Here is a 21,759-nt window from a genome sequence, read left to right on the forward strand (position 1 = left end):
GGCACCGGGCTCTGCCCGCCGCCCCCGAGCGGGCCGCGGGGCTGAACGTCCCGGGGGAAGGAGTACTGGTGCTTACAGCCCCGGCACCCCTGGAAACAGAGAGACCGCAGAGGGAGCGGGTCCCCGGGAAGGCCGGCACACGGCCGAGGCTCCCCGGTTCCGCGCACGGTGAAACCGAAATAAATGAATGACCCATCGATCCGGTTCCCCGCTCCGGATACGGTGACAACAGGATCCCGGCCGGCAGGAAGCCCCGCGCTTGGCCACAACCTGTCCCGGCCGTGTGGCGTTAAGTGACCCAAGGTGACAGCCCCGTCCGGGACCGCGCCGTGCCCCGCGGCATCCCCCGGCCCCGGTGTGAACGGCAAGGGTGCGACAGTGCTTGTGTAACACGGCTTCCTAATCCTGCCTGGAAGACGGGGTCGGTGCCTGTCGCGATCCTGCCGGGAGGCCGAAGGACGGCTCAGAACGGGGCTCGGCTGCAGCCGGCGAGGTCCTCCCAAACACGGGGTGACATTTTTCTCCCCCAAAAGCTGCCCCGCTGACGGGGAGAGGCCGTGAGGGGCGGCGGGACTGCGGCAGCCTGTCCCATCGGCAGGCCAGACCCTGCTAGAGGGCACCGGGCCACCGCCGGGGCTGCGGCAGCCTCCCGGGAGAGGGAAATACTTTGCCACGGGAGGAAAATCACCGAGGCTCCCACAGATCCCAAAAATGGCAGGGGTAGCGTTTAGGAATCCCCTGTAACAACGAGTACCTTCACTTGGAGCCACAGACTAACGCTTAACTTTTCTGTCAGCTCAGATAAAAATACGGGAGGGAAGGACAGAGCCGCAGGACAGACGGACCGTTCCCACCGGCATCGCTGCTGCCGCCGGTCCAGCCCAGCGAACAGGCGGCCGCGCTGGAAGCGGCACCGGCCGGAGCTGGAACAAGAGTTCCTCTGTTCTCGGCTCCCTTGCGCAGGGCCTCTCGCCCGAGCGGGCAGAGCAGGCAGCAGCCGTGCCTCTGACGCACGGCCATTTGCATAACGCACAATATCGAGTGCTCCGGACTGCCGGGCCTCTTCCTCTTCTGCGGCAAAACCAAAGTACGTTCTCCAAGAGCTGATGAACGGCCTCGTCAGAAGCGATTGCGTCCACGCCAGCCGTCGGCTGCTGCCAGAAGATGTTCACGGAGGAACAAACGCTGGGAGGACAGAGCGGGGATGACCCAAAACATACCCATCTCCTGTTTTCAGCTAGAGGAAAGCACGTCGCTCCTCTGCCCTCGGCCCGGCGCTGCCTGGAAGGGAACCGCGTCCATTTTAACACCCAGTGACTCTGTTTCAGAAGCAGCTGGAGACTCTGGCCACGCTCAGGGCCACGCCGCTCTCTCCGTAGGCTGCGTAAGGTAATAACAAAGGAACATCTCAGCCCCTTCACACCCCGAGCAGATCAGATAATGAGTCTCAGCCCCCGCATCAGACAATACGAAGAAAGAAGGTAGAAGTGACTTAATTTACAGATGGTGAACTGACTGGTTAAGCAAACTGTCCAGTTTCACTCAGGAAGCCTGGAAAGTGTTGGAAACCAGTCCCAGATTTCCTAATTTCCAGTCCAGGGCCCCATCAGGCAATCTTCCTCTAAAAATTGAAATATACTCTAAAGGAGCCACATGCATCTCTTTTTTTTTTTTTTTTTTTTGGCTGAAGTTCTTTGAGGAATGGGTCCAAATCAAACAACTGACGACAGCTGCCACCCACAGCTCCCCGCGCACAGCCGAGGCTGTGGGAGGATGGGAGCGGTGTGTGCTCAGGGAGTATGACTGCGGCAGCAGGTGGAAACCCCGGGGCAATGACAGCCCGTTACCAGGAGCAGAGTTAGTTCATCCCGGCTCCGGGAAGGTGCCGTGGCATTTACAAGTGACGCAGCTGTGAGTAAGGATGAGACAGGGATGGCAGGCAGGGAAAGAGAATCTCAATGGAAAATATGCAAGAATGACATTGAAGATACACAACGGGGGAGAAGGAAAAGGAGACAGTATGTGAATGAGGAGAGAACCGACGGAGGAGGAGCAGGCCAGGCACACGGATCAGGGACCCACGCAGCTCCGAAGCTGTCAGTAGCAGGAGCTCCCTTACACAGGCGAGATGTTTTGTGCAGCAGAATGGCAGAGCCATTGGCCGCCGAGCGACAGGTCTGCGCAGGCTCAGGGGGCTGCTTGGAAACGGCACCCTGGAGGCAAGAGGGACAGGACGAGGGTCAGGCTGCGTTACCTGATGACCTCGGAGGCTATGTCTGTCCACAAACATCAGCTTCAGCTCTGCACAGAAGGGGCTGCTGCAGACAGCGGTCTGTTGCAAGATATTGAGAGATCCAGTAAGAATCCCATGCTTCTTTAACAGGCTAAAGTATATATGTAATTCCACGAATTATAAAAGCCATTGTCTTCCCACGTTGTCATGCTACAACTGTCAAGTTATTAATAAAAGGCCATGTTTGATAGTAACTTAAGGAGCTGCAGTGCCCAAAACATATCCTGTATGCTAGTTAAATAGCTGCTGCCTCCACAAACCCCAATAACAGAACCCCCTGCACACAAAGGGCCTTCACATATACAATCATCCTGGCTGAAAAAACGTTCAGTGCTGCTTTGCTGGGTTTCAGGACTGCGCAGACAAGCCTTCCCCCACTACCTTCACCCCAGCACCTCTAACTGGAGTTTCTTAATCTCTGACAATTGTAGCCCATGAGACTCTTTTCCTTACCTCTTCAACACTGCATAACTTCACCTGCCATGCAGGAGTTAATTGTTCTCTCCAAAGCCCCGTACCATTTGCATGGGTACAAGTACACCAAGGGCTTGCCTCCCCAGCGGGCACTGCCAAGGCCCCGTACCACAGGGCAGCGCTACAAAGGCAGGAGGGGGAAGGCTCAGCTCCCACATAGGCACTGCCGAGGCCCTGTACCGCAGGGCAGGTCTGTGAGCACAGGCAGGCTGCGGGCTCAGCCCTCGAGACAGGCTGTGCGGGCTCACCGTACCTGCGGAGGCCAGGGAGAGCGGCCGCGCTGCCCCTCTCGCTCTCCAGCCGGACCCCGGCCCAAGGCCCCGCACAACCCGCTCCCGCACCGCCCTTCGCGCCTCAGAGCTGCCGCCTCGAGGAAACGCTGAGAGCGCATGCGCCACAGCCGCTGTGGGCTGGCGCGGGCAGCCTCTGCGCATGCGCAACACCGTTCCCTGCTGCTACGCAGGCGCCGTGAGTCCGCTGGGGGCTAATTCTCTCAGCAGCCTGTGACTAATGTCACGCCAGTCGATCCGCGCGTGCGCAGTCGAGGCCGAGAGGGTAGTGGCCCCTCCCTCACACGTGGCCCTTTCCCTGTCACGGGCCCGGCACTGCGCATGCGCCCGAGGAGGGCGACGCGTTCGAAGCCTGCCGTTGGCAGAGCGCGCGTGCGCGTCCCGGGGGCGGGCCGTGAGGAGCGAGGCGGGGGATCGGCGCAAGCGCGGAGGCGCGTGGGGTGGTCGCGCGGGAGCCGGCGGGGGGGGGGGACACGACAGGGGGCGGTCCTTCCGGCCTCTCACTTCCGGCCCTGGCGCCGCGGCGGACGGTGTGGCAGCGCCGCTCGGCCCGCTCCGCTCCGCGCCCGCCCGCCCCGCCGCCGCCCGCCGCCTCCATGCAGCGCCGCGACGACCCCGCCGCCCGCCTGGGCCGGGGGCCGGGCCCCGGCGGCGCCCGGCAAGGGGGACCCCCGCCGCGGCGGCCGCCCCGTGGCGGGGGGGGCCGCGGGGCCGCCAGCGGGGCGCAGCCGCCGCCGCTCCTGCCGCCCAGCGCCACGGCCGCCGCCTCGGCCTCTCAGGCCCCCGCCGCCGCCCCCACCCCGCTGCTGCCCGGGGCCTCTGTCAAGATGGAGCCCGAGAACAAGTACCTGCCTGAGCTGATGGCCGAGAAGGACAGCCTCGACCCGTCCTTCACGCACGCCATGCAGCTCCTCACAGCAGGTACCGGGGGCCGGCGGGGCGGAGCGGGGGCCGGGCAGGACGGGACCCCCGGGCAGGCCCCCCCCCCCCCCCCCCCCCCGTGCTCAGTGGGGCGGGCAGGGCGGGGGGCAGCTCCTGGTGAACGCCGTGTGCGGGGAAGGGCGGGAGGGAGCCCCCGGGGGGGCTGAAGCGGCGGCGGAGGGCAGCTCCGGCCGCCCCAGGTGGAGCGGCGGGGCCGGCCGTTGCGCCGACCCGCTCCGGCTCCCCTGCCCGGAGCGAGGTGCGAGCCCGGGGTTTGGCAGATGAGATATTTCTCTTACCTGGTCTCTGTTTAGCCCCGTGCTTAATCCAGGGGCTGGGCCGGATTAAACGCAGAGCCAGAACTTTCTTTTTTAAATTGCGGTGTACGGTCACGCTGGCCCTTTTCATCCCTGGGGAGAGAGGGGAGCGAAGAGAACGGCAAAGGCTGGGGCTTTCCACGTAGCGTCTGCTCGAGTCCCTGCGAGGCATGGTTTGCCATCTCTTTGATTCTCCACTCCGGTAATCTGTATTCGAGCTTGTTTCATGCTTCTGATGAACCTAAATAGGGAATGGAAATGGCAGTCTTTGTTCTGTGCCCAGACTAGCCTTCTCCTTCCCCATCACCACTGTCCAATCGCCTGGCAGCTCTGATTTCTCCATATCTCCACAGTGCAGCTGCTGCACCCGCATTCGGTGCCTCTATCAAGTAGATTCCGCTGCCTCAAGACACTGTAGTCAGCTTAAAAATTGGAAGGACTTAAAATATTTGCTACCGCTTTATGTGCACGTAGTGGAGAGCTGGGAGGTACCCAGCGCGAGGATATACTCAGATTTAATCTGCAGATGAGCAGAATGCTTAGCTCTCTGGTACTTACTGTGCTGCTTTTAAATGATTTTTTTTTTAAGGTTTTTAAAACGTATAGTATTGCCATAGTTGGTGCAGTGCTAGAGGTTTTATTAGCTCCTCCTCTAACGTAGGAAATAATTCTTAGGAATTGCTGTCTCCCATTGTGCAACTAACTGAGGTATATCGTCATGGGTAACTTGGCATCACTTGCAGACATCTTGATCTAAATAAATTAGTTTTATAATCCGATTTGCCATCAATTTAGTGTTTTTCATTAATAAAACCCTTTAGCCAGCTGATGCTCGGCAGCTCTGTGATAATGCCTTCCGGTGAAATGAAACCTAAGGAGTTTGCTAATTCCCACACAAAGAACAGCATTCTCAGTCCACTTAATAAAGCTTCGTTCACTGAGTGGTGTAACAAGGATTTATGAGGTTTTTTTCCATTAATTTAAAAAATTGCTGATAGTAGACTGCAGCTTTGTGAGACTTAAAATTGATCATTGGAAGAGCTCCAGATGCTTCCTGCTTGCTTTAGATATTTTGAAAATTGCTGTCCTTTGGGAGCATTCACTAGCGATCCAAATTGAGGACGATCTGAGCAGGACGCTCATGAGAAAGAATCTGAAAACGGTGGTTTTAGGTGACTCAATCTCTTTGCACAGATGACCCCAAACTGATCTGGATTGCTCAGAATTTCTCTACTGCTGTGGCACCCTTTGGGGATGTCATGTTGGAGAAGCTGCTGTAAAGCTTACTATGGAATTTAGGTTTGGGCCAAAAATTGTAAAGCATATGGCCAGCACAACTTAAGCAAAATGACTTCCAGACAAAGAAATGACTGATTATTGAATGTCAGCAGTATTCCTATTCCAGCCTTTTTTCAGGAGTGGAAGTTGCTTGTCCTGCCTGCCTCTGGGAGGGAACACTGCAGGAGTTCTTCTGCATTGAAACTAAGACTTCTTGTTTAAAAACAATATGTAAAAGTAGTCCGAAATACTTGTGCAGTTCTAAAGCTGCTTAGCGTTTCTAGAGAAAATTAGCATTATTTAGGAGCAAGATAAAGGCAACTCAGTGATGTAATACTGATTCCTGAACAATGTACTGTGTGATGAAAAGGCAGTAAAGTGGCTAGGTTTTGGGGTTCTGTTACCCAGCACCCTGAACAGAAACTGAAAACTGGGATTTCTTGCACCTTGGAATATGATTCACGTTTCCGCACTCCTGTGATTCGGGGTCTGTGTGACCTTCCTTTTCCACAGGAACAAGAAAACCCCTTTTCCTCACTTTGATTTATGCCCTCCATCTGCTGCGGGGAGAGCAGGAGGAGATGCTGATGTTTTGAAAGGCACAGTCCTCTCTGCTTGCGTGCTTTGGGAGGACAGGAGGCGTCCTCCTGTTAGCTAGGCGTAGGGGGGTTTGTTTTTCAAATTCTTGTGGTAATCTTAGCTATTTTTATTTCGTGGAGAAACTCCGAGTGAAAAGAGCTGGTCATCTCTCAGCTTCCTGTGCTGCAAACAGATAGGCGAGCTACGTCGCTCCACTAGCAAGTCTCTATATAGCTAGCATCTAGTCGGTCCTTATGTTAAATGCAGTCCTTTACCTCCCCAGAAGTGTGGAGCGGTGAGGAGGGATGGAGATGGGCGGTGAGGGGTGGATTTAGAGCAGTGGGTAGGGTGTTAGAGCAGGACCCATGAAGGGAGGGAGCGTTGAGCAATTGGAGTTAGAGCAACGCATTGCGAAGCAGGGAGCAGCTTGAGGTGTTGGGGGCTCCTCAACAGAATCCCCTGCTGACCGGGCTGGTTCTTGTGCCAGGCTCATTTAGTCTGTGTATTCCTAGGGAGGAAAAAAAAAAAAAGGGCTGTGTGGGAAAGTCAGATGGATGGGTGGTGGCCTCACTGGAGTGACTTGCCAAGGAACCAAATAGTGGGATTAGAGATGGGCTGAGGTCACAGGGGTGATGAGAAACTGTATGTAACCCAGAGCAATACAGTGTCCTGCAGCTTGCTTCGCGTGGAGTTAAGGCTGTCCTGAAATGGAGAAGATTATCTAAATTTCTGTGTTTCCAAGTGTATGCCCTACCCCCCAAAGGAGCTGTAACTGCGGCCTTAAACTTGTGCCCAGATGTCACAGACTGTGATACGCTAATACCCTTTCGCTGTTGCATTTTTAAATGTATATATTGTGAAGCCATGCCAACATTATTAGATGCTGATGCTAGCCTGCCTGTCACTGCTGTGACTCTGCCTCCTCCCACTTCTCTCCCAGGAGCCTCTACTACCTGTGCCATTTCTCATAGCTCACCTCCAGGCTTTCTCCTCCCTGCCTCACGCTTGAGCAGTGTTTTTCTTCTTCCCCATGCCCCTTTTCCCCGCGCTAGTGGCAGTCCCCTCCCTTCTCAGCAGAGCTGTCTGTGTATGAATCCCAGCACACAGGCTGGAGGGTGGGGGGTGTATTTCAGCAGAAAGGGGGAGGGAAATGGTGGGGTTAGGCTTGCCAAGTTCTGCAGCTTCCACTGTTGGCAGAGTCCATCCAGGAACAGGTCCCTGCTTCCTCTCCTGTGAAATCAAACCAGCTGGGGAGCAGTAGCGTAGGAGAGAGGGAGCTCTGCTTTCTTCCGGAGGCTCCCATCCCCAAACTCTTTTGGGGTTTTTGGGTTTTTTGGGCACGGGGTCAGTATTATCATACTGTTAGGATAATACTCTCAGTATTATGAATAAACAGAATGTGTCTCTGCTTACAGAGCACAAGCGTGCTGCAGGACAATGTTTAATATGGGGTTTTTTGTTAAGGAAGAGCTTGGGCTTAGATCAGGAGTAGCACTGTGGCTGCTTAGCCTCCTCCTTGTGAAGCAGCGGTGTTACCAACCCCCTTTACCTACCCCTTAGGATTTCTTCTGAGACAATGCAATCACTGCCCCACATGAAGTCCTGGAAACCACTGCCACACATGCCGCCAGACTGCTGACATTCCCCGTGGCAAGAAGGTAACCTTCTGCTGCACCTCTGACACGGCTTTAAAAAATCAGCACTGAAATGAGGCATGCTTAATCCCTCAAGGTATACGTACGCTTCTCCTTCGTATCAGTAAGTGGTCTGTCAAACTGCTACCACTCATCAGTTCATTCAGTACTGCTTCATGTTGCGTAGCTAATATGCCAGAATGCATACAGATAACGCTGGAATCCGGAGCAGTAGGACACGTCACAAGTGGCATGTTTTTAGTTCTTCTTCACACCTATTTCCAGACTTGGAGTTTGTTCTGAAGGTGTGAAGGGGACTGCTAGGTCACCCGCGCTGACCTGAATTGCAAAAGCTGGAGAGCTTGGAGTTATTCTGCTGGGGCAGGGTTTTTTTTCTTCATGTTTTGGATTTCATTCGAAGACTCAGTGATGGTGGATCCGATGCTTTTTTTAGCAAATGTTTAATTATTTGTTGCCCGCACAGACCGATCCCCAGATGTTGTTGCTGCTGTTGCAGGAAGCAGAATGGATTTTGCTTTGTGGTTGATGTGAACTGTGATTCACTGGTTTGCAGAGGCTTATGTCTGATTGCGTTGTGTTTTGACGAGGTAGAAGATGCCTCTGGGTAGTTTAATTTACATCAAGAAAGTTTTAGGGTGCTTTTATTCTTGATGTGTGCGTAGAAAACACTTTTTGCTAATATATAGAATGCATTTTCAGAAATTCACTTGCTGTTTTTGGAGAACCAAAATATTTGAGAAGTAATCGCATTGTATTATAGGGTCCAAAGCTATGCCTAACCAGGAATAAGGCTACCAGTGCAACCTTTAGTTTCCAAATCTTGATTCTCTGATCTGTTCTTATAGCTAAAATTAAAAAAAACTACATAAAACTAATCAAGGCAGCCAGCTCTTTTGCTTATTTTATAAATTTGACAGTGCTTGAACTTCTGGGTTTTTTACTTTTGCATAGTGTCTTCAGAAAATAATTTCTTTTTAAAGCAAAAATCAAGCTATCTTTTTCAAAGCGATTAGATCCGGTAATTTTTTTAAACTAAGGAGTCATGGTAACACTTTTGTGAGGGAGCCAAAATGCTGTTGCAAGTAGAAATACAAAATTTAGGCTTTTTTTCATAATTATGCAACACAATCTCCAAGTTCTATATTTAGATCTCTAAACTAAAAACCAGTTTATATTACTGTGTCTATAAGTGAAAAGATAAAATACTGATAATTTGATCATGGTTTTTTAAGGTTTTGGGGGTTTTTTTTTTGGTTGCACATCTAGTTGCTTGACTTCCTTGTGGTCTGCACCATTTGAAAGATGCCGGTCATGCTCTCAGCCCGTGAGGCTGTGGTTGCCTGTCCAGTCAGAAGGATGATGGTAACCCATTGCTCCTATTTCTGTTTGGAGGATACGAGAATATTAGTAGGTGGATAATATGCCAACTATCTGATAGGCCAATCTTCCAAAACTGCAAACATGAACATTTAGTCTAAAGCATGTAGTTTCTGACATGGACAGAAATCACAGGAAACACAAGACATTGCAGCTGCCCTCTTTAAATTCTGGTACTGACTAAGCAGTCTTCAGTTTCAGTTTTGTCTTGCAGCTTTAATCCAGTTATGTGTATAATCTTGTGAAAGTGTCTCTCTTTCCCCTGAGATGTGAGAAGTTGTATTTAGAGCACTTTTGACTCAGAAGAGATATTTATAGTTCTTGGGTTTGCTGATGAAATGGCACAATTCAACTTTTAAGGAAGGGTTATGCTCCTCTCCTGATAGGCATCTGTAAATAATAATTTGTGATGGCTGTGCATGGTGTGACCAATTTTTTTTTTAGTTGGACCAAGAGTGTATAATCGGTCATCAAGAATTTGGGATTGTTAATAATGGATTGGCTCCAAATTTAGGGGAACTTGTCATCTAGTTGTTGGCCATTAAATAAAAATTGTACATGACTGGACATCTCTGGGAAAGAAAAGCCAGTCAGCTGTGGGGTCCATTCTTTTGAAAAATGCTGGGTGTTATTCTCGTACAAGGGAAAGTGCGTTAATGACTGTAAGAACCTATGCTAGAAATGCCTGCCTTGAAGATGATCTTCAGTCTTTGCCATTTGGGTCGTCTTTTTTGAGGTGACGGTCTCCTGCCATCTCTCAGCGAAAGTTTAATTTCTAGCCAGACTCGAGAAGGCGTTTGTGTACTAGTTCCTAATTGGCCTACCTTAATGACCTACTTCCAGAAGGTTATTTGGACTTTGTTCCAGATCCCCCTCAGGCTGCAGCATACCTTCAGTTCAGTCAGGCCACCTCAGTGTTTTTCTAAGACTCTAAAATTCACCATATACAATTAAAAATCAGAATCTTATTTTGAGGTACCAACATTTGTAGTTGCATTGCCTGGATCAAGTCAAGGACTTCTGACGCTCACTTTTATGGCTAATATGCCCGAGGCTTACAACTTAAAAACCAAGTTATGAATTGCTTGTGTGATAAAGGTGCATTCATTTAATGAAATGAAGCTTATAAGAATTTCATAAGCCAGACTACACTCTAGTGTGTCACTCATTTGGGCTTCTCTTTATTAGGAGTGTTTTCAACTTAACTGAAATTCATAGTGTCAGTATGTGTTGGCACCACTAATTAAATTACAGATTTAAAATAGTGCAGCAGCTTGAATGATAAAAACTTGCCTGATTTGCTGATGGCTGCTGCATTATAGCACACATACAGTTAGTGTAGTTGGGGCTGGTTTCTTTGTAGGTTTAGGAGTTACATGTGGGCACTGCATTCGTGGTGGAGGCATGAGTGTGGGGACTGATAGAGGAAGGCACAGCAGAAGTGACGTGGAAAACTGTACTTAGAGTTTCCTACTCTTATCTGTTGAAGTTACGTGTAGAGCATTCTCTGCTGTTCTGTCTTATTTTTGTTCATTTTCCCATTTCTGGCCTTCTGGAATCCCTAGATGTGAAGGGAGGAAGAGGCAAGCTGGGCTAGTGCTAAAGAGGTGGCTGGTCTATGCAGATTCCATTAATACAGTTATAAGTGTTCATATATTCACAGAGAATGAGGGTGGTATGTCCTGTCGTAATTCCAACTCTAAAAATGATGCTTGTTTGAGGAATATAAGCAGCCCTATTTTTATCTTGTTTAGAAATTGAAAAAATTCAGAAGGGTGAAACAACAAAGAAGGATGAGGAAGAGAACTACCTGGATTTATTTTCCCACAAGAATATGAAACTGAAAGAACGAGTTCTGATACCTGTCAAACAGTACCCCAAGGTGAGGGCCAGAAAATAGCTTACTGAATCTCTGTGATTTGCTTATTTTCTATGGATTTTATGGCTGACTTTTAGAGATAGTAGCTGTCAAAGTGTCATCAGGAGTTATGCCAGTGTTCCACTACCGCTACGGAATTTTTCCTATGCAAGCTTGCAGGATCTTATTTCTAATATATTACATTTCTAGAATGTCTTGGGATAAAGCTAAATGGTGATGCATAGTTGTGATCTTTTATTACTAGAATAGACACTTCCATATGTAGAGCTTTGTGTTTTACAGTTAAGAACTCATTTAACTCTTAAGACTTGCTGCCTGTAAAACTACTGGAGTGTAGATGTTAGAACTAAACACTTCACGTGAGTTAATTTAGCTTGATTTTCTGGTGGAGCATTTTTTCATGAAAAGAATGTTCTGGCACATAAATCTTTCTGTGCATTTTTTGGTCTGTATTTTTTGGTGAGGTGAAGAGAAAATGGAGTGGCTAATTTTTTTGTCAGCCAGCATAATATTCAGAAAAGCTTTTGTTAAGGCTACTGAGCTCTGGAGCTAATTTTTTTTTTTTTTTGCATTTACAGTTCAACTTTGTTGGAAAGATTTTGGGACCTCAAGGCAACACCATCAAGAGACTTCAGGAAGAAACTGGTGCTAAGATATCTGTGCTTGGCAAGGGTTCAATGCGAGATAAAGCAAAGGTAAGGGAATCGCCCTTGAAAACATACATGCATATTAATGCCTTCCATGTTGCTGTGAGAAGTAGTGGTTCTCAAAGCATTTTATAAAAGATTAAACTGTTGAAATCCAAAAGCAAAGGCAGTAGGAAGTCACGCTTCCTAAATTGTTCTGTGCGTGTTGGGAGCAATCTTGATTGGGGCAGAAGTGTGATGCATGTTTTCTTTATGAGCGTGACTTAGAGACCAGTCATCTGTTGATATCCTGTACCCTTGGATGCAGAGGTAGTTTATATGAAAGGTGAAGTACAAAGTTTACAAAATAAGAATTAATTCCAGCTACTCCGTGAAAAGTCATTTGCTAGAGGAATGTGTTTCCCTTCCAGAAACAAACAAACAAACAAAAAAAAATCCTTCTTCCAGCTGTTCCCTCTGAAATCCTTAAATTCTCGTGGTTCACTGAAGATGTTGGAGCAGTATGTTCCTGGTAATCTTTAGTGAATCACAAAGCACCAGGAGGTGTTTTTGAGCAGAAAAAATGAAAATAATTTTTTTTCTTCCTGCTTAATCCCGAAACTGAGCTAACAGTCAACAGAGCTGTAACTTAATTCAGCTTTTTACTTTAGCAGCATGAAAGCTTTTACACTTCTAGCTTATTTGTAGCTTCTTAAAGCCATCTGAATAACACAGGTATCTAAGAGCAGAGTTGAAGAGCAAGCTTGTTTGAGGTGTTACACTTCACTAGGTGGTAAAGAGCACCTCAGGCAGAAAGGTGGTGTGGAAGAGGAAGAATTCTGCCTGCATATGCTTAATCTTCTGGAAAAAAAGGTGGCTGGCATCAGTGCATTAGGAAAAATATCATAGTCACCTGAAAAGGCAGCTATAAAAAGCTGGAAGCTGTAGATTGTATGTGGCTTTTTATAAAACTGTATGCTCCTGTGTATGTTGTTATGATCTGTGTCCAGGCCTGGCCAAAATGCTTTTACAGACATTTCCTGTTAAGACATAGAAAAAAAAAAACAGAAAAAAGAAAAGGAGTTTCTCTGCATCTTACTTAATTTTAGGAATCTCTAATCTGCCTTGTTTCAGGAGGAAGAACTGCGTAAAGGGGGAGATCCTAAATATGCCCATCTAAATATGGATTTGCATGTCTTCATTGAAGTTTTTGGACCCCCTTGTGAAGCATATGCTCTGATGGCTCATGCCATGGAAGAAGTCAAGAAGTTCCTCGTTCCGGTATGTATACTGATGCTTTTTTCTTTTTGAAGGAGGTAGATGGGTTGTGAATGTGGCTATAAGGTTGGGTAAAATTTGCACAGTGTAAGGCTCATGCTACAGGAATAGTATAGTTGAGGAAGGCTGGAGTATTAAGTGTGTGTGTGGAAGCTTAAGATGACCCCATTAATCTTGCATGAAGGCATGTATTATTCTCCTAAGCATAATTAGAAAGGCATACACTTACAGGGCAATCGTACAGAATGCTTGGAATAGGTATTTCTCTCCCGGTACTAGCTGTGGACACTGGGGCGGGTGGGTAGCTTGTCTAGCTCCATGTGTCAGTTTTAGTGGGAGAATAACTTTAGCCATGCCCGGCATGGAAGAGCCACCTTGGCTGGGTTCCTCTGACTTGGAACTGTAGCATAGAAATCTGGCTAGAAAACTTCATTGGTCAGATCAGAAACTGTAAGTACGGAGATGTTTGCTTTGCTTTAAAGGGGTGGTGTGAGGATGAGGAGAGTGACTGCCCAGGCAGCTCAGTAGTAGTATTCAGTGAGATTTAACAGTGAGACACATCTGTTAAATCAATATTTCTGTTGCTTTAAATGTGTATGATGTGAAGGAACCTCTTTGCTAATCAGGCGTTTATACAGATGACTCTTGTTATCTGTTTGTGGATGTCTTACTGGTGAACCTGTATGGTCAGCTTTGTGTCAGTTTTGTGCCAGCTAGAGTACTGACTCCAAGAATTGCAGAACTTGGAGTCTTTTGCATGTTATTAAAACAAGGGTATTGCTTGCTAAATTAGGAAAAAACCAAAATGGGAAAGCAGCATGCAGTGCTCCCTGCTTCTGGCTAGCTCAGCCTGTAATTCAGAGACCTGGCAGGTAGAGAGCTGGATATACCTTGGCACCCTGCTCCACAGCTGAGACTGGGAGCTCAGATGTTCTGCCTGAAATACCAGGGGCAGGTGGAACCCGAGAGCTGTGGGTAGTAGGGAAGTGTAGAAAAGCGTGTGGGTACTGTGCGATTTCTGTGAGTCTGACACAGAGAGGAGGAGAGATTGCCATGTGAAGTGTCTTTGAAGGAAAGAGGTCATCTTCAAGGAGCCCCTGGGATGTACAAAACCTCAGCTTGCTAAAGCAAGCGTGCAGCCTTGCTATTTAAAGTGTCTTATCTATCACTGCCTTCAAACAATGTGTTAAACTTGTGAAAATTGACAGAGAAGTCACTATGGAAGCCAGCAGTGCTGTGAAGACACATCTGGTAGGAGACTCCTTGCTTTGTGGTGTTGCTATGGCATCGTGAAGATCCTCGGTGCGAGGCCCAGACTGCCTGTGTGTTGAGGGGAGGGGTGGGGTACGATGACTTCTGTGGGGTCACCAGAGATCTGTACTAATTCCTGAAGCTAGATCCCCTGAGGCGATAAAAATGCGTGGAGCCAGAAACATACTGCGTTCCTAAGAATTTGAAAAGACAGCCTGCATTTACAAATGGACGTTTGCTCTTCACCAGGCTGCATCCTATCCTGTTCCTTCAGTGTATCAGGAACACAGCAGTATGTTGTTACCTTGTGTGGGCTCATTGCCAGCCACTTGCCTTTAAATGGGAGCTGCAAGGTGCTTGAGGTGAGATATGTCTTACCTGACTTCACCTCTGAACTCTCCAACATTTGCAAATAAATCTTGCTGACATCCCTGGGATGCTGAACATCATCAGATGCCTCCAGAACCCCTGTGAGCGAGGTCTTCTTCCCAGGGACCAGCTGTAGTGCTCACTGCAGCTCTTGGACATGGGGGTGGTATGCCCTGGCTGGTTTGGAGAAAGCTGGCAGTTGTGCACTGCTGCCTACTGAGCAAATCCCAATAAAACTAACCAGCAGATTTTAATTTAGGACTATCAGGTTATTTTTATTCCGGCACGGTAGCCTGTGATATCCTGGAGCACAGACTGGCTAGTTAGCTGTTCTTTGGAGTTGACTCTTTCCCCTCTTTAGGATATGATGGATGATATCTGTCAGGAGCAATTCTTGGAGCTCTCCTATCTGAACGGTGTACCAGAGCCAACTCGTGGCCGAGGAGTCCCTGTGCGGGGAAGGGGAGCAGCTCCACCACCGCCTCCACCTGTTCCAAGGTATCTTTCCCAAAAGCACAGACCTGGAAATGCTGCATCTTGCTCAGAGTTGTCCCGCCAGATGAGGTTAAGCTACTTGTTCTTGTACATCAGCTGTTGGCCTTGGCTTTTGGCCAGGGCTTTCTAGCCTTGTGTTGCAGGCTTGCTTTTAGCAAGCTGGCATCAAATGTTTTGTGTGTTTTGAGATGCAATATAGCACAGTGGATGCCTTCTGTATTATTTTTGATGTCTGAAATCAGTAGCTTCATAAAGTAACCTTTCAAAAATTGGCCTATGAAATCATGTGGATAGATGGTGTCATGTTTGCTTCTGTAGCCTTCAGCAGAATAAGCATTTTCAGTTTAAACTGACCGTCCTCTGAAAGTTATAGGATGGCATTATTCGGTCATTGCTCTCAAGGCATTGGGATAAATTGGTGATAAAAATCTGTTACTATAGTTCTTGCTTCACTATCTGTTTCATGGGGGGAAAGTCTTTGCTTCTGAGTGTTTAGCCCGGAAGTGTCCCTGCTCATCTCATCATTGATCTTTACAGTTCTGGAGGTCTGGCAGTCATTGCAGGTTAGTGATAGAGGGTTGTTTAAAACGAACTCTGAGAAATTACTTGGTGGAAGTTCTGTATCAGAATTATTTCTTCATCTGTACAATACCTAACGCAGTAGAGTTCTCATCTCGGAAGAGGTTTTTGTAGATCCTGCAATACAACAACGTTAACAATTCTTGTGCTTTCGTTCTTGATAAAGAATTCATGGCTTAGTTAATGGTGACTGTATTTATTTATCAAGCTATTGCATTTTAAAGTAGGTGTAAGAAGTATACGCGCTGCCCTCGATATTCAGCGCACGAGCGGTACAGCAGTAGCTGTTCACAATCCTTTTTATCTCCTTTCCAGGGGGCGTGGTGTTGGTCCTCCCCCTCCTCCTCCTCGGGGGGCCCTTGTGCGAGGAGCCCCGGTGCGGGGTGCCATTGCCAGGGGAGCTGCTGTAGCCCGCGGAGTACCTCCTCCCCCAGCAGTACGGGGTGCTCCTGCACCCAGAGCACGTGCAGCCGGCATTCAGAGAATACCGCTTCCTCCTCCTCCCGCACCAGAAACCTATGAGGAATATGTAAGAAATTACATATCTTTGTTTTTTTTAATTCCAGCTAGCTGATTGTGTATTAGATGTTCAACATTACTGAAATAAGAGCTAACAACAGTAAGATTGCACTGGAGAAGTGGCCACCACGGCGCAGGGTGACCTGCTCTGCCTCTTTAGTCCTCAAAGGAGGGAACTGCTAGTGTCCTAAATAGAGGGTAAGGGGTGGCTTTTATAAAACTGAAATGTGCCCCCCGAGACTGAAGTCTGCCATAACTAACAGCGCACAGTAGAAAAACTACATCACAGAGATTGATGTAGTTCGCATCACATTCTCTTTCTGCAAGAGAATTCTTGAAGCAGGGAACACCAAAGGTTTCTTACTGCCCCTAAAATCCTTAAAATAAACATGTGAATGAACATGATGATGTTTGAAGGCATATAGCTAAGCACCACCCTCCTGTCAAGCTTATCTTAGCATCTTTGCTCTTGGTATTCTAACGGGAAAACAAGATGACTGGTTTTGATGCACAACAGCATTTTGGGGAACCATCACAAATATTGGTACTTCTAAATTCTGTTTCTCCTCTCAGTAAAATTCCTCAGTTTTTCCACGGAAACCAATCGTAAGTTAATAGGTTGGGGTTTGTCTACCTGTAAATCTGTGTTTTGGATAAAACAGTTACAGGCCTCCTGGCACATGGATTTGTACCGCAGACAAACTGCAGCTTTGGACATGTAAATGACTTTCAGATGCATTGTAAATATTGGTGTGGTTCATTCCTCCCAAGCCACAGGACACAAGCAGATTTTAGCTACCTATGTCTTATGATTGAGCCCTTTCCCTGTGGCAGGCAAGGATGCACAGGCTCCTCAGAAGGCTGCTGTAGCCTGAATTCAGTTTTGCAGGCATTAACCTTTGGTCCTTCCATTAACACCATTTATGTCATCATCCGTTTCAGGGCTATGACGATGCATATGCAGACCAGAGCTATGAGGGATATGAAGGCTACTACAGCCAGGGCCAAGGGTAAGTTTGCTTGTCTCCTATCTGTTACGGAGAAAATCATGCATGATCTCTTTTCTTTTTTTATTTTAAGGGAATGGAAACACTCATTTCTGAGTTTGAGCTGTAGGGAAAGTGCCCTGTTCTGCTGGAATCCAGGAGTGCCTGGGAAATAACTTATGGGAGTGTCCCAGTGTCCTTGACAATTCTGTAAAAGCAGTGATCAGACACACCACAGCCATGAGCAATATTGGGCATCTTTGCTTTTCAAGTGTTTGTGCAAGTTGTGTCAGTTTAGGAATACGATTTCAGCACTGTATGTAACCAACATAATTACTCTTCCAGGGACACAGAATACTATGATTATGGACACGGGGAGGCACAGGAAACCTATGAAGCTTATGGTATGTCTGGGAATACTGTTCTCTTGACAGGGAAGGGGCTGCACATAGTTGGGAATTGCTTGTGGTCAACCAGCTGTTTTCCAGTGCCACTCCACGCCCTGAGCAAAAACTTACTGAGGAGAACCTCAAGTGGTTTTCATGGTAGAATATTTATACCCTATGGATTATGCAGGTCTGAACAACCAAAGGCATTCTGTTGTTTTTAGATTCTTATCTAGCTTGATTGTCTCAAAGGTGACGCTTTTAAAATTCCATTTTTTTTAAACTATGGAAATATCTTTTAATTTCCTTGTAGCTTTAGAATATTTTAAGAGCTCTGGATTTCCACCCACAGCACTACTTTTGCTGCAGTCTGGTTTTCACGGATTATATTTTGTTGAACTGGATGAGTGCATGGTTCCATCTGCTTCCTTATCCTCAAAAACCCGCTAGCTGATACTGACTCTGCACTATACATTTGCTTGAAAAATGGATTTAAATGTCATATGAAGGCCTCCCTTTGACTAGGTGGAACAATTTTGGTCAATATGACTTGCAAGTAGTCTATGAAGTTTAGCTAATTTGAATTACGTAAAGCTATCGACTTAGGCTAGACTGAGGGGTGTGGGAGACCAGTTTAACCACAACTGTGTAAATCACCAACTGTTGAAAACAATAGGCCTTATATCTGAGGTGTTGGCAATCAAGGATTGGGTGACTGCGGGGTTTTTATGCTAGTTCAGATATCCGAGCTTATGAATGGCATCTGCATGTGGCAATGAGTAAGATTCATTTACCTCTCTCTGTAAACAAGCTGAACTGTAAACGAGTTACGAAAGCTATACAGCGAGCTGCTTAATGGCATGGAAATACGCTGTATTGAAAACAGCTCCCTTCAGCGGAGCATCACTTGCCTGAAGGCGTGAACGAATGCAGGTAGTGATGATAATGACCAGCTGGAGGGGCTTTCTGGGATCCTCGGGAACTGGGAATCCCCTATGCCGGTATTAGGGAAACGGGAGTTCTTAACACAGTCTTCTGTGCCGGCCTCGGGGTGTTCCCTGCTCTGGGCTTAAGCTGTGAGAAGTTCAAATTCAGGTGCCTAACCAGGGATCCTTTTCCAGTCTAAGATGCATTTGAATAGACAGCTGCTGTCAGTAACGGTGGCTATCTTTCCTGCCTTCAATGGCTTGGTTTGTTGCCTGTGTTAGTCACGCAGCACAAAGAGGCTTTTGTGCCTCCTACTTGGTAGGAGAGCAGTGGTGTTGTCTGGGATATGAAGGCCAAAATGCTCATTGTATACTTGGCATGAAGTTGCCACAGCTAATCTGTTTATCCACAGTAATTTCCTTTGGTCTCTGCTTTCATGAAAACAGAATTAGAGAAATAAATTGTTGAGCCAGGCTGGAGACAGTTTTGAGAAAACGGGAACGTGCTCCATGGTGGTAGGAACAGGCTCGGCTGTCTTCCGGGCTTCGGACACTTGCTTTCATAAACTGGTGACCCTGGAGAGAATGGCAGGCATGCAAGTATGAATGTTGCAAGCACAAGCCATAACGAAAGCTGAGCTTGGATATTTGGGGCTTGAGCTAGCTCGGGGACAATGGGAACGCAAACTTCATGTGCTTCGGTGGCGGCTGTACGTAGCAGAATGGTTTGGGCTGTCCTGTCGAGTGCTTTGTCCCGTCAGCACTTAATGCTGGTGCAGCACGAGCAAGCGATGTCTGCTCCGAAGAAGTGAGCGGATGCTGCGCGAGCTGCAGCTGTAAATTCTCCTGTAGTCGTGGAGGGGAAGGAACAGCAAGTCAGAGTCAGAAACGGACCGGTGTCTGGAAGTTCAGTCGGACGCGCTGCCGTCCTAGAACAGCACAGGGACTTAATTATTTTGGCAGAATTATCCAGGAGCTGCCTTGCCTGGCATCTAGGGAGAGAAGCGCTACCTGTAGCAGTCCCCCCAGCCAGAGCCCCGGGGTTATAGATGCTGCTGGCCGCCAGCCCAAGGGGCCGTGACTGCTGCGACCTTCGCCGCGGCTGGCTGCCAGAGCTGCCCCGTGAATTGGCTTCGGCTCTGCTGAAATTAATTACTCCTAAAAGGCACCGGCTTTGCCCAAGTCGGCGCTTAGGCGGGCTGTTGGAGCTGCAGGCTTCCCGGGGATCCCCGCGCAAGTGGCTTTTTCCCGTAACGTCGGAAGATGTGCTGCAAACGAGAGGTTTTGGTGGACCGCGGGGGCATTTTGGGGTGAAACAGCTGTGAAGATGCCCCGTGCCTCCAGGTCTACTCCGGAGGGGAGCCCGTCCGTCCGGCACCGCCGCTCCCTCCGTGCCCCTTGGCTCGCAGCACTCCGCCATCCCTGACATATCCCTCTCTTTTCCGCAGGGCAAGATGACTGGAACGGAACCAGGCCCTCCCTGAAGGCCCCGCCGGCCAGGCCAGTGAAGGGGGCCTACAGAGAGCACCCATACGGACGTTATTAAAAAACAAACATGAGGGAAAAATATCAGTTATGAGCAAACAGTTGTTACTGATTCTTGTATCTCCCGGGATTCCCGTTGCTTTACCCACACCAGACAAGTAATTGTCTAACTGTTTTTCTTCGTGGCCCTTTTTCTCCCACTCCATCCTCACCCTGCATTCTGGCTTCTGTACGTAGTATTTTAAAAATGAGTTAAATAGATTTAGAGGACCGACTTTAATTTTTTTTTTTTTAAGTGTGTAGATGGCTTTTCTTTGTTGTTTAGATAAATACAACTGTACCTTTTTTAATAAAAAAAAAAGTTGAGTTAAAAATGTTAGTTTCAAAAGTGACATGCTTTGCTTAGCAGTTATGAAATTAAGGTTTTGTTAACCTTTTAAGTTTGGTTTTAAGGAACCCATAAAAGTTGTAGTTGCAGAATCCCAAAGTAGGCTACATTTCAAAATTCAGGGCTGTTTTTAAGAATTAAAATCATAATGTAACGGTAGTAGCTGCCACCGTTTAAAAGTAACCTCAGATGTCAAACTTTCCTTAAAAGCAGATTGCTGGTGAATCTTAAGTTTAAATTTTAATACGAAGGATCCTCAAACAAATTAAATAGCATTTTTTAAAGGTAATTGACTTAAAAGAAAAAAAAAATTAGGTTTGTAAAATTGACTTTTCTTATGTGGGTTTTGAAATCTAGCCCCGAACATGCAGTGTTGAGAGATGCTTGGGAAGCAGATTTTCCAGTGTAAAGGGGTTCTTAGTTTGGTTCTATGTGAAGAACTTTTAAGGGAAAAACAAATTAAAGCATGGCTCTAATTGCCCAGTGTTTGATCTGAGAAAACAGAGTCTTAAGTGAGTAGGTCTGAACTCTGTAAAATTACAGTCTTCTCGTTTTTATAGTGCGTGGGGCAGATAATACAGTGCAAGTTTAAAACTGACAAAATTGTCAATATTAGCAATCCCATTGACTTGTTCAAGTGTATCTCAACACTAGCTTTGCATAAAAAGGGACACTGCAGCTGAAAAAATGAGGAAAAATTTCACTTTGTACATAGGATAAAGTCCTAATTGGATTTGTACACTGTCCTCCCACTCTGTTCTTGAAGATTAAATGCTACGTGTGTAAGTCTGCCTAAATAGGTAGCTAAAACTTGTCAAAATGTCTGCCGCAGTTTGTCAATAAAGTTTAGTCCTTTTTTAATCAAAGTAAATGTGATGAATTGTCATTTTTTTTTGGTTGAGCAATAAAATAGCTATTTTTTTTTCAAATAAATTTAAATTAATGCTAAAGCTAATTGTCTTTTTAAAACATGGAGACATTCTAAAAATGGTGGTTTTTGTAATTCTCACAAAAAGTTTATCAAGCTCATTGAACGAGCTTTATTTTTAAAAGAAAAAAAAAGACAAATTGTTTTTCACCCCCTGGAAGTTGTTGAAAGCAGTTTGATCCTGGACTACGGCAGAAATCTCACTTCTCTCTGCTGGAAAGTGTTTATGGTTCTTTGCTGAATTAATGATTCAGATTTCAGGTGGCCTCAGAGTATTCCAGACTGCAGACTCCAGATTGAGTCTGAAATGGCTGGTTTAAATGTAGCGTGACAAAATGAATGCTGAAAAATCCAAGGCTTAGCTGCCACCAGGAGGAGGAGGAAGCTTGCTCTCTGCTTTATGTAAACGCCCCTAACCCCCTGGGCTAAGACGATGCCCTTCCTACTTTTACTTTATGGTAGCCTTTACTTGGAAAGCCA

The 21,759-nt window shown here is 47.3% G+C and overlaps 1 protein-coding gene and 1 long non-coding RNA gene across 2 annotated transcripts; one reads left to right on the forward strand and one right to left on the reverse strand.

Annotated features, from left to right (window-relative positions):
* Nucleotides 1–1,944: 1,944 nt before the first annotated feature.
* Nucleotides 1,945–4,615, reverse strand: LOC142419372 (uncharacterized). The gene is made up of 2 exons (XR_012778542.1): nt 4,278–4,615; nt 1,945–2,332 (listed from the first exon to the last, which is right to left on the reverse strand). It is a non-coding gene; the product is annotated as an uncharacterized LOC142419372 (long non-coding RNA).
* KHDRBS1 (KH RNA binding domain containing, signal transduction associated 1) lies at nt 3,494–20,683 on the forward strand. Its single transcript, XM_075522287.1, has 9 exons — nt 3,494–3,978; nt 10,939–11,066; nt 11,642–11,758; nt 12,824–12,970; nt 14,949–15,085; nt 15,977–16,190; nt 17,123–17,190; nt 17,512–17,570; nt 19,927–20,683. Exons 1-9 carry the CDS (start codon nt 3,654–3,656, stop codon nt 20,022–20,024), a joined length of 1,293 nt encoding a protein of 430 aa, XP_075378402.1. The 5' UTR covers nt 3,494–3,653; the 3' UTR covers nt 20,025–20,683.
* Nucleotides 20,684–21,759: the final 1,076 nt, after the last annotated feature.

The sequence above is a fragment of the Mycteria americana genome, chromosome 21 (assembly GCF_035582795.1).
Source record: "Mycteria americana isolate JAX WOST 10 ecotype Jacksonville Zoo and Gardens chromosome 21, USCA_MyAme_1.0, whole genome shotgun sequence".
Classification (NCBI taxonomy): domain Eukaryota; kingdom Metazoa; phylum Chordata; class Aves; order Ciconiiformes; family Ciconiidae; genus Mycteria; species Mycteria americana.